Source organism: Erinaceus europaeus, chromosome 4 (assembly GCF_950295315.1).
Source record: "Erinaceus europaeus chromosome 4, mEriEur2.1, whole genome shotgun sequence".
NCBI lineage: Eukaryota > Metazoa > Chordata > Mammalia > Eulipotyphla > Erinaceidae > Erinaceus > Erinaceus europaeus.
This window is the reverse complement of record NC_080165.1, coordinates 99,190,822-99,203,940: the sequence shown is the minus strand read 5'-3', so window position 1 is coordinate 99,203,940 and position 13,119 is coordinate 99,190,822. Positions and strand designations below refer to the sequence as shown.

General features: G+C 38.4%; 1 protein-coding gene across 1 annotated transcript; it reads left to right on the top strand.

Annotated features, from left to right (window-relative positions):
• The first annotated feature begins 369 nt into the window (after positions 1 to 369).
• C3AR1 (complement C3a receptor 1) lies at positions 370 to 7,579 on the top strand. The gene is made up of 2 exons (XM_007537537.3): positions 370 to 920; positions 5,970 to 7,579. Exon 2 carries the CDS (start codon positions 5,980 to 5,982, stop codon positions 7,354 to 7,356), a length of 1,377 nt encoding a protein of 458 aa, XP_007537599.1. The 5' UTR covers positions 370 to 920; positions 5,970 to 5,979; the 3' UTR covers positions 7,357 to 7,579.
• Positions 7,580 to 13,119: the final 5,540 nt, after the last annotated feature.

The window sequence follows — 13,119 nt, the reverse complement described above, 5'->3', positions numbered from 1 at the left end:
GGGGGGGGGGGGAGCCTCAAACCTTGGTCATCTACATCTCAAAGTAGCACACTATCCCAGTGAGCTACTTTGCTAGTCCCAGGCTACAATATATTCTTTATTATTATATGAGTTCTACTATTTTTCCTTCTATAGTTAGTCTAAATGGTATCACAGTTTCTTTGTTTACAAGTGAATATTTCCATTAAATTAGGAATCCCTTAGAAAGTAGTTTAGTTCACCTGATTTTGGACATGACACATTTGTTTAAACACATCAAGCCTTTAAGAGATGGTTGAGATTCATGACAAGGGTTGCAGAGACTACTCCCTCCAACCACCCCCCACCTATAGCTTCACATACCATATAGTCTTTCCCCCGTCTTTCTTTCTTTCTTTTTTTCCTTCTTTTTTTATCTTTCCTTCTTTCTTTTTTCTTTCTTTCGTTCTTTCTTTTCTCTCTCTTTTTTCTTTCCTCCTTCCTTCATTTCTTTTTTCTTTTCCTCCTTCCTTCTTTCCTTTCTTTTGTCTTCCTGCCTTCCTTTCCTTCTTTCTTTCTATCCTTTCCCCCCTGACTTCCTAAAACAAAACAGAGTCAGAAACCTAGGAAACAACAAGTCCAGTGCAGCAGTGGTCTGTCTCTACGCTGTGTGTGCTACAGAAAACATCTGAGCATTATGCCCTCCCACTTTTTTTTTCTAACTTTTCTTATCTGAGACATTTAGAAATGACTCACTTTTGAGACATTCTGCTGGAGATTCATAATCAGAAGTGTATGGTTTGAGTTTCCAGAAGCAGAGAAGGAAGAAGAACTCAGCAACTTTCCTAAACAAACTTAGTGACTTAGTGACTTGATAGTGATCAAGTGTGGGGACCAGTTCAAACCTCTGTGGGTGACCTCCAAATTGAAGCTGAACCTCCAGATACAGTCTTAGATCACTGGTAAGAAAACTTAAATTCACCTAATGATGTGTTTTTGCTTATAGTAGACAGAAATTTTAGGGTCTTCCTCTTCTATTGTATGCTATTCTTTTTCCAACTTTAATTTCTTTTTTGTCTTGTTTCCATATCCATCTTTCCTTTCCTAACTATCTCACATTGCATACTTTGTTTATACTATTTTTATTCTTTGTTTATACTATTTTTATTTATACTATTTATTATTTATTCATTTTATTTTTATACTATTTTTATTCTATTTGTTTATACTATTTTTATTTTATTAAGAGTGAGTTTCTATAGCATTTTCCCTCTCATAAATCAACTGTCTTTCCCCCTTATCTTTGATGCCACCTCTTTCTATTGGTTTTATTTTTCAAAGCATGAATTGTCTATTTTTTATTTACATATTTCTTCATTCCTTCCACCCTTTTTGTTTATTATTCCTTATTCCTGCTGAGTCTGTTATATTAGTATTTGCTTCTTATGTATGTGTCTCTTTACTTATCATAGTTGAAAAATAAAAAAAAAACAAATGAACATTCATTTAATCACTCTTTAATCTGTTATATAAGGCACTGTGCTAAATTCTGTGGGACAAGAATTTAGAAACAGAACCCATTTTACCATCATAAAATTTAAGATCAGGATGATATAGCAGGAAGTTGCCATAATAATTTCCTTCACTTTTTTTTTTCTAATAAAGTGCAAGAGAAAGAGAGACAAAGGAAGAGAGAGAGGGGGAGGGAGGGAGGGAGAAGAGGAGAAAGATACCTGCAATACTGCTTTACCACTTGGGTAGCTTCCTTCCACCCTTATAGGTGGGGACCAAGTACTTGAACCCAGGTCTTCACACATGGTGATGTGTGAGAGCTATTATGTATGCCTTCATCAGTCCCTTTATAATTGATTTTATTTATCTTCTTAACTGCTATCAACCAATTCAGTAAAAACAAACAAATACTCTATTGGACCTAGTGGGGGGTTGTATTGTTATATGGAAAACTGGGAAATGTTATGCATGTACAAACTATTGTATTTACTGTTGAATATAAAACATTAGTCCCCCAATAAAAAAATTTAAAAAAATAAATCCTCTATTAATCTTAACTGTAGAAGTATTTTTCAATCAAAAGACTTGGAGAAGTATAAAAAGTAATTTCATGCTAAAATACTTTTTAATGATTCTAGTTCTTATTTATTTTCATTTCAAGATTGACTATACATGATATTTAAGATCTGGCTCACAGCAGATGACACAATTTCTTCAATTGGAGTTTTGTTCTTTTCAGCCTTTGCCACTTCAATTTGTGCAGCTCTTGGTACTTTTCCTTCCCTTTTTATTTTATTTATTTTTTCTCTTGGTCCTCCGGTATGTTTCCTTTCATTAATAATGTCAAAGGTTTTTCAGCTATGTGGTTCTTTGTAGTAAAATGAATATTGGCCTGACAGTCATTAGACTTAAGGCCTGAGGTTCTTCCTAGTTGTGAGTTTCAGTATCCAAAACAGCAAGATGAAAGTAGAGACAAGGAGAGCTGGTTGCTCAGTATCCTTTCAGACCTAGTATTTGATGGTTCTGTCATTCCCTCAAAACTTTATGAGCCTATAAGTAAATATGTGTGTTGAAGTAGTACCATAACCAGAGTACATCAGAAAAAGAAAGTGCCCTGACAGGGCTTAAAAACTTAAATAGGTAAGTCTACAAAAAGAGGAATGAGCATTATTTCTTCATTATTATTTTGTTGACTTGGTTATTTTAACTTCTGCTAAATCCTATACGACCCTATGACAAGATTTAGGTAACTCAGCAAAACTGTTTCCAAGACACACACACACACACACACACATACACACACACACACATACACACACACACACACACAACTTAGGATATCTATAAAAAGAAACATAAAATGCTATTACAGTCTGCTAGAAGTGGGAACTGGGAGGCAAAAAGGAAGTTAGAAGAGACTCCATTTAGTAGATTCAATGGATAAGAATAATTTTTAAGTTTAGTTGAAAAAGAAAATGATCTTAAATATAAGCATCCCATTAGTTAAGAAATTCTAATCTTTATATTATACAATGCATTGTGCTAAGACTCATTTTTACCATAAAATTTAAGGCTAGAGTGATAAAATCACCACAATAGCAATTGTAATATAAAACAAAATATGTCTTTGCAGAAAGAATACAGAATATTAAGGTACACACAGTTTTTTAAATATTTATTTATTTTCCCTTTTGTTGCCCTTGTTTTTTATTGTTGTTGTAGTTATTGTTGTTGTTATTGATATCATCATTGTTGGATAGGACAGAGAGAAATGAAGAGAGGAGGGGAAGATAGAGAGGGAAAGCGAAAAATAGACACCTGCAGACCTGCTTCACTGCCTGTGAAATGACTCCCCTGGAGGTGGGGAGCTGGGAGCTTGAACTGGGATCCTTATGCCGGTCCTTGCACTTTGTGTCACCTGCACTTAACCCACTGTGCTACCACCGGACTCCCAGGTACACACAATTTTAAAGATCAAATCAAATAAATAATTTCTGACTGGGATTATGAAAAAGGTTTCAAGGAATGTATAACATTTTACCTTGATCATAAAGAATAGTTAGGACTTCAGTCTGTATGGATTAAAGTTGAAAGAGAAGGTTAAGGTAAAAAATATAATTTCAGATAGAAGAAAACAGCATCAAGCAAGGAGTAGAGAATGGCATTAATTTGGAATAGTGAGTTGCTCAGAAAAGCAGAAAGTAAAATATATTAAAAGAATGTTTGGAAATATACAGAGGGCAATGTCACAGAGCCCAGGAGAAGTAGATATTAGGGAATATAAAGTTATATTAATTGTGGAGGATAAAGACAGAGAAGGATATAAACTGTGTTTACTATTTAGTGGAGTGGTTTGGGGCAGAAGATAAATTATAAAGGGTTAAGGAGTGAATGCTGAGGACTACAAATCTCAAAATAATATACTTGGGGGAAAATAGAACTGTGCTAAATTAAGAGATTTAATAAATATAGCATTATTGGGTAGGGAAATAATGTATTGGTTATACAAATGTCTTTCATGCCTGAGGCTCTGAGGTCCAGATTCAATCCCTAGCACCACTATAAGCCAGAACTGAATAGTTCTGAACTTATAACAGATAACTGAACTGTTATCCTCTCTCTCTCTCTCTCTCTCTCTCTCTCTATATATATATATATATATATATATAATCTTTCTCTGTACTTCTCTATCATTAAAATAAATAAAATATTCAATAAGAAATACATATTCATTTATTTTAGTGAAAGAGAGAAGGTAAAACACTGCTCAACTCTGCCTTATGGTGGTGCCTGCAATTGAAAAGTTGGTGCAATACCATTGCAATATCCCTCCATCCCTAGAAATATACCATTTTGATACACAGTGTGATCCTAGATGGGGTATGTTTATAAATAAGAGTGAGTGAGATAGCATGATAGTAATACAAAAGACTTTCTAAGGTTATCAGAGGTCCCAGGTTCAATCCCCACACCATAGGCCAGAGCTGAGCAGCACTCTGGGGGAAAATCATAGACAGGGCAGCTATAAATAACTTTTTAGGACAATTGAGGAAAATTGGATAAGTTCTGGGTAAAATCTTACTGTGTGCTATGATAAATGAAAAAAAAATCAGCTTATAAAACAATATGCATTTGCATCTACATGCATAGCAGTATTGTTCACAATAGCAAAAAGGTGTAAACAACTCCAATACCCATCAACATGTGATAGATACACATAGTAAATATTTTCCATCCATAAAAAGACAGGAAGTTCTTACAATGTGGATGAACCTGAGGACATGTTAAGTGAAATAAGTCAGATAGAAATAGATGTTATATATATATTTTTAAAAAGGTGTTATATGATTCCACTTGTATGAGCTATCTAGAGCTTTCTAATTTATAGAAAAGGAAGTAGAATGGTCTTTGCCAAAGGCTAGGAAGTGGGGAGAGGGAAGTGGAGAATTTTTGGGTTTTTTTTTTTTTTTTTTTTTTAGTTACAGAGTTTCAGTTTTACAGAATCAAAAAGTTCAGATGATTCACTGCAAAATAATGTGTTCTTGGGAGTCGGGCTGTAGCGCAGCGGTTAAGCGCATGTGGTGCAAAGCACAAAGACCAGTGTAAGGATCCCAGTTAGAGCCCTGGCTCCCTACCTGCAGGGGAGTCGCTTCACAATCGGTGAAGCAGGTCTGTAGATGTCTATCTTTCTCTTCCCCTCTGTCTCCCCTCCTCTCTCCATTTCTCTCTGTCCTACCCAACAATGATGACATCAATAACAACAGTAAAAACAAGGGCAACAAAAAGGGAAAATGAATAAATAAATATAAAAAAATAATAATGTGATGTCTCTACGGAGCTATACATTTATAAATTATTATAGTTGAAAGGACTACGCTCTCAGCATTAACCATAAATTTTTATTTATTTATTTATTTATTTATTCTTTTAGATAGAAACAGAGAGGCAGCAAGAGAGAGAGTAAATGCTTCCTTCAGTGCACTGGGTGCCAGAATTGAACCTGGGTCACACACATGGCAAAGCAGCATACTATCCAAGTGAGCTATTTCACTGGACCCAGCCATGATTTTTTTTATTATGAAAAACCATATATACTGTATGATACTATAGATTTCAAATTGCCTGTCAATTTGAAATGAGTAATGTTTATGTGACTTACACAAAGGTAAAGTTTGTGAGACTTGCCATTAAGCCAAGGAATTCAAACTTAGTGTGAGGGCCCTACATAGTGATGTGGGAAGGTCAGAATTCTAAGAAAGTACAATTAAAAAATATATATTTATCTATTCATTAATGGTAGGAGAGAGAAGGAGAAAGAAAGAACCAGAGCATCACTATGGCATATGCAATACTGGAGATAGAACTTGGGACCTAGTGCTTAGAAGTTCAATGCTTTATCCAATGTATCACCTCCCAGGTTGCAGAAAATGCATTTTTCGAATGTTTGTTTTGATGACTTTGCCAACTTTATGTTTTTTTTTTTATATATATATATATAGCAGTTTAGCCATGGAGTCTGTCTCTGCTGAGACCAATTCAACTGACCTGCCCTCTCAGACCTTTGTGAGTCAACCCCAAGTGGTTCTCTCCATGGTGATTCTCAGCCTCACTTTCCTACTGGGTTTGCCAGGCAACGGGCTGGTGCTATGGACGGCCGGCTTCAAGATGCGCCGAACAGTGAACACCGTTTGGTTCCTCAATCTCACGCTGGCAGATTTCCTCTGCTGCCTCTCCTTGCCCTTTTCCCTGGCTCACTTGGCTCTTCAAGGACACTGGCCCTATGGATGGTTCCTCTGCAAGCTCATACCATCTATCATCATCCTCAACATGTTTGCCAGCGTCCTTCTACTGACTGCCATAAGCCTGGACCGCTGTCTCTTGGTCCTCAAGCCAGTCTGGTGTCAGAATCATCGCAATATGAGGACAGCCTTCATCGTCTGTGTTTGTATCTGGGTAGTGGCTTTCCTGATGTGTATACCTGTGTTCATATACCGGGAAATGTTCTGTGGCAACAACCACTGTTTTTGTAATTACAATGATGATTACAACAGACCATTTGATTACTCACTAGATTATTCAGATTTCAACTTCTCTTTCCTGGGGAATGAGTCTCTAGACTCACTTGTAGCACAAGTGGATCAACAGCATTCTTTATTTCAACAAACAAATGATTATCCTTGGACAACGGATTCAGCTACAGTATCTGACCAACACCCGTATCCTAATAGACTTAAACCTTTGGATGTGACCTCATCCATAATCCTCAGAGAAAATCACCCACTGGAAGACTTGGACCCTTTCCTCTCTACAGGTGTAGAGCATTCCTCAAATGCTTCTAGCGATTATTTCTACAATCCTGAGCTATATCCAGACTTCCTATTTGATTACCCTGCCCGCTATATGCTTGGCTATGTAGTATCCACACCCAATGGGACAGTAAGCCTCGTTCGGCTGGTACTGGGCTTCCTGCTGCCAGCTGTGGTCATGATGGTCTGTTACAGCCTCATTATTTTCAGAATGCGCCAGGGCCGCTTCACCAAGTCCCGCCGTAAAACCTTGAGAGTGGCAGTTGTGGTGGTGATTGTCTTTCTGCTCTGCTGGGCTCCCTATCACATTTTTGGAATCCTCCACTTGTTTATGGATCCAACAACTCCCTTGGGGAGTACTCTGCTGTCCTGGGACTACGTGACCCAGGCTCTGGCATCAGCCAACAGTTGCTTCAATCCCTTCCTCTATGCCCTCCTGGGGAAAGATTTTCGGAAGAAAGCCAAGCAGTCCATGCAGGGCATCCTGGAGGCAGCATTCAGTGATGAGCCCACCCACTCTACCAGCTGTACCACAAATAAAGTATTTTTGGAAAGAAATAGCATGGGTACCATTGTGTGAAAGCAGGCAGCACCTGACTCAAGAAGAGGCTTGTAGTTATGCACTGAATGCAATGTGTTTCTGAAAGGACAAGGGATGTGGTGAACAAGGTATTTTGGAAACCACCAAAGAGTCAGTTGAAGGCTTCTCGCAATGTGGCTACAAACTCGTGGCATCACTTGGAAACTTGTTAGAAATAAAGTTCTCAAGCCCTACCACAGACTGGTTGCAACAGAATGGGGGGGGGGGGAGGGGGACATGCAGAGGGGGGTGTATGGGTATGTGTGCAAGTGTTTAAAGTTCTCGTTTCTGATGATGCTAAACCTGTCGATGTAAAAATATGTCTATTGCTCTCCCAGACTTAGTCACTCAGCTTCAAGATTCTATTCTATTTTAAAATGTATGCCATTAAAAATTTTAGAGCATTATCTAAATCTCCAGATTAAACCATTTCTACTATTCCAACCTGAGTGAAAAAATGATCATTTATTCTGTTTTGGTTGATGCTGTTATTTTGGTGGTGATGGCAGCTGTGATAGTTTGACACAAAAGGAAGCAGCCATAAGATAAAGGGGGTACTAGTGGTTGGGTGGTGGAGCACTTGGTTGAGCACACTTGTTAGCAAGCACGAGGACCCAGGTTCAAGGCCCAGCTCCCCACCTGAAGGATGGAAGCTTCACAAGTGGTGAAGCAGGGCTACAGGAATCTCCCTGTGTCTCTCCCTAACTCATCCTCCCTGTTTTTCCCTCCCCTCTCTGTCTCTAATAACAAATATTTTTAAAGGTGGGGGAGGATATGAGACTGACTTAAGCAGAGCACTATGCCAAATGCCTGCTTTTCTGGATACTTCTGTGCAGGATCTAGGAATTTCAAGTGTCTGGTACCGCAAACAGAGCGTGTTGTGTAAAAGACAAGCTACATAGAGAAGCATCTAAAAACTTATTTTGAAATGGTATGTAAATCATTATTTAGAGAGATGCCTATTTATTTATTCTGATAGAAACACACATTCCGGGAGTCGGGCAGTAGCAGAATGGGTTAAGCGCACGTGGTCCAAAGCAAAAGAACCAGCGCAAGGGTCCCAGTTCGAGCCCCCGGCTCCCCACCTGTAGGGAGGTCGCTTCACAGGCAGTGAAGCAGGTCTGCAGGTGTCTTTTTCTCCCCATCTTCCCCTCATCTCTCCATTTCTCTCTGTCCTATCCAACAACAATGACACCAATAACAACAATAATAACTACAACAATAAAACAAGGGCAACAAAAGGGAATATTTAAAAAAAAAAAAGAAACACACATTCCTCTCCGTAAATTCCTTAATTCCCTCATACCATCATTGATTCTTAATTTTCTCCCATATTAGGTTTTATGCCTAAATAAACAAAATCTCAAGTCTCAAGGCTGTCAAGAAAGCTCACCTGGACAATGCACCTACTTTGTCATTTGTCATGTGAACTGCCCAGATTAGAGCCCAGCTCCCACCACACTGGCTGTAGCTTCTACACAGTGGTATCTTTCCTTTTCCCCCTGACACTCTATCCGAAAAAGTTGACTTAATAAAGCCACTACTCATGACTACAGAATGTGAGCTCAAACCTACAGGGATGCAGAGATTTTACATAGGCTCCTGTGCTGAATATGGGCCCCAGATAACATCAAATTAATGGGGTATACAGTCAACAATATTTATATACTTTTCCCATATTTGGGAGCTACTCTCTTCCTTGATACAGCTTCCTAGCCCTTTTTCCAGCCATGACATCATCTCCCCAGACAATAACTTGGGTCCTCCTACATATCAGATTTCAGGCTCAGGAAAAAATTAGTATAGTCATGGGCCCTTTGGAATAGAACTAAAATATAACTACCAGCTATCTCCAAAATGGAGACCACAAATCTTCATCTGCAATATTCCAGCCTTTAGGTTCAGGATTAGTCAACAATGTGACTTTATATGTTAACTCTTCTTTCAGCCACCAGGTTCCAGATGCGACCATGATGCCAACCAGACTTCCCTGGGCAGACAATGTGTCCTGGAGCCCCACTTCCCCAGAGCCCTGCCCCCTAGGGAGACAGGCTGGGAGTATGGATCGACCTGCCAATACCATGTTCAGCAGGGAAGAAATTACAGAAGCCAGACCTTCCACCTTCTGCACCCCCCATAATGACCTTGGGTCCATACTCCCAGAGGTTTAAAGAATAGTAGGGGGAGTCGGGCAATAGCGCAGCGGGTTAAGCGCAGGTGGCGCTAAGCACAAGGACCAGCGGAAGGATCCCGGTTCGAGCCCCCGGCTCCCCACCTGCAGGGGAGTCACTTCACAGGCGGTGAAGCAGGTCTGCAGGTGTCTGTCTTTCTCTCCCCCTCTCTGTCTTCCCCTCCTCTCTCCATTTCTCTCTGTCCTATCCAACAACAATGACATCAATAATAACTACAACAATAAAAAAACAAGAAGGGCAACAAAAAGAATAAATAAATAAAAATAATTTTAAAATTTTTTAAAAAAATAATCAAATTAAAAAAAAAAGAATAGTAGGAAAGCTATCAGGGGAGGTGATGGGATACGGAGTTCTGGTGGTGGGAACTGTATAGAATTGTACCCCTCTTACCCTATAGTTTTGTCAGTGTTTCCTTTTTATAAATAAAAAAAGAAAGAAAGAAAGAAGAATAGTAAAACCCCATTGAAGACAAAAAAAAAAAAAAAAAAGCACCAGCTTCACTTAGGATTCATCTTGCTCTGAATTAATGCTACCCAAGAAAACTCATTTCAAATGAAAAGGATAAAGAAGGCAAGAGATGGAGAAGTAATTCTTTTAACTTGCTGCAAAATAGCTGAGTGCCCAGTGGGAACATGACTGTCTGTGTGGATCTTTTGTGCCAAAAATTACCATCTAGATATTTAAGCTATCAATCTTCATAATCACCACAGTAATATGTGCACACAGTTCAAAGCAGAGTCAAGGCTTGTAAGAAAATATAAGCTTTCCTGTCCCCAACTCTGCCCAGTCACTCTCTCCTCCCTCTCCTGTTTCCCAAAGATAACCCTTGAGCAACATTTTAGATGTTTCTTCTGATATTTACCATATTTCTAAATTGTGTGCTTATGCAGATAGTTTTTGCAGACATGATAAAACAACTTCTTGTTTTGAAAGATGAAGGCTTGTGTCCAAACTCATTCCCATTTTTGCTTATCCAGCACTCCAGCAGTAACCACCATACTGAATTTGCTCACAATCATACATTTCCTTCTACTTTATCTATACATTCCAACCATGTATCCTTAAATTTTATTCCTTTAAAAAAAAAATACTCAACTCCCTATCACTTTTTAATTTTTTCTCTGTATATAAGTATTAATCTGTTAAACCTCTAAAAGTTTAGGCTTATTTGTTCCATAATACAGTCTGATATAAAGTGAACAAGATTTAATATTAAAATACAATATGAGCTGTTTCAGGTACGTTCAGTGTTTGAGATAAAGGCCTAGACTACAAATTTGCTCTAAAGTACTGCACAGAAAGATTTTGAATGACAAGAATTCTTACAGTTGTGAATTAGTAATGTCTAACATGATATAATTTTACGTTACTTTCAACTTAGTCTGTTTATATATTTAATGCAAATAAATGCTTTTTTATGATTCTTTGTAAGACTAAGAGGTTCATGCATCCTTTTAGTTGCTGGATACTCAGCAGTTAAAGATTAGCCTCCAAATATATGGAAGTAAATGAATCTCATCATGGGTAGCTATAAACTTGCTGCACTAACAATCAACTAGTCTTCTGGAAGTCTCAGTACATCTCACAAGACCACAGGTTTAAGTCCCGAACTCCGGGGACTAGTGTGTAAGATACTAGGGTGATGAATTCCTTGTGCAGAGGATCCCACGAGGTGTCTTAGACCCTGCCTCCCCAGATCCCTGCCCCACTATGGAAAAAGTGACAGGCTGGAAGTATGGATCAACCTGCCAATGCACATGTTCAGCGGAGAAGCAATTACAAAAGCCAGACCTCTAACTTTCTGCACCCCACAATGATCCTGGGTCCATACTCCCAGAGGGATAAATAGGGAAGCTATCAAGGGAGAGAATTGGACATGGAGCTGTAGGGTGGGCATTATGTGGAAATGTATTCCTCTTATCCTAGTCTTGTCAATATTCCATTTTATAAATAAATTTTAAAAAGGGGGTTGGGCGGTAGTGCAGCGGGTTAAGGACCCAATTCGAACCCTGGCTCCCCACCTGCAGGGGAGTCACTTCACAGGTGGTGAAGCAGGTCTGCAAGTGTCTCTCTTTCTTTCCCCGTATCCTCCTCCTCTCTCCACTTCTCTCTGTCCTATCCAACAACAATAACATCAACAATAATAACTACAACAATAATAAAACAGCAAGGGCAACAAAAGGGAAAATAAATTTTTTTTTGAAAAAAAAAGAAATGATTTTGGCATAGTGTTAAAGTTTTAATAGCTGGCATTTCTGGACTCCTTCTAAGAGTTCTATTTATCCTATAGTCAAAATTTCCTAATTGCTGAGAACTATGAAAAACTATGATGAATACCTGTAAGTAACCATGGAAAGTATTGGCTTATCAGAAAAGTCATGACCTGTGTTTTTCTAAGCAACAAATGTGTCATATATATTATTGTGCGTAAGAACTCAGGTTAAAGCCATGGTCCCCCCTAACGCAGGGAAGCTTCATGAGTGGTTAAGCAGTGCTGCAGGTCTCTCTTCCTCTTTATCTCTTCCTTCTTTTTTTTTTAAATTGTATTTATTTATTTACTTATTTAGGACAGAGAGAAATGGAGAGAGAAGGGGAAAACAGAGAGGGGGAGAGAAAGATAGACACCTGCAGACCTGCTTCACCGCCTGTGAAGCGACTCCCCTGCAGGTGGGGAGCCGGGGGGTTGAACCGGGATCCTTGCGCTTTGCACCACTTGCGCTTAACCTGCTGCGATACTGCCGACTCCTTATCTCTTCCTTCTATTTCAGTTTTTCTATCCAATGAGTGAATCAATAAAATATTTTTTAAAAAGAGAAGTTAAAGGTTTGAAGAAAAGAGATATGGTTGAAAATTTCTGCTATAGAGAATGAGAGAGAGAGCTGAATGAAGTAAAGTTGTGGATCAACACTGAGAAAGCTGGTTGGGGGCTATGAAATTAGAACAGCACAGACTAAATGGTTTTCTTCCTTTCTTTTCTTCCTCTATTTTTTAAAAAGAATTTATTTATTCATGAGAAAGATAGGAGAGAAAGAACCAGCCATCAAAAAAAAAAAAATGTGTCATAGCTTTTCCGACAACCCAATATAAGATGTGACCCCAGTTCCTTTCTAGATTATAGTATCTTTAATTTTTAAAATATTCAAGCAAAGGGGCCCAAGAAATGATGCAGTGAGTAGAATGTTTGAAAGCATGAGGTCTAAAGTTCAATGCCCTGCATCCCAAGTGCCAGAGTGATTGTCTAGTTCTCCATCTCAATGTTTAGAAATAAAATCTTTAAAAAAAGTTTTTTTCATATCCAAGTAAGGTACAAGACCACCTATCTTATACACCAAGTTGCAAGGGGTAACTTCCTCCCCTGATAATCTCTTACTATTTGAAAACTTGAATATTAAAGCAGATTTTTAGTTCTTCTTTCCTACTAATCTTACAATTTCAGAGTTAACTAATCAAACCCAGAAGTAAGAAGTTAAGTTAATGAAAGGGCTAAAGGTCAGTTGACAACCAACACTTTTCACATTTCTCCCTACTGCAGTTAAAAAAGAGAGACTAGAGCCATTGAAATAAAACTATA

What these genes read in the sequence shown, in the direction of transcription:
- C3AR1 (XM_007537537.3), top strand. Translation starts at nt 5,980, where the DNA reads ATGGAGTCTGTCTCTGCTGAGACCAATTCAACTGACCTGCCCTCTCAG.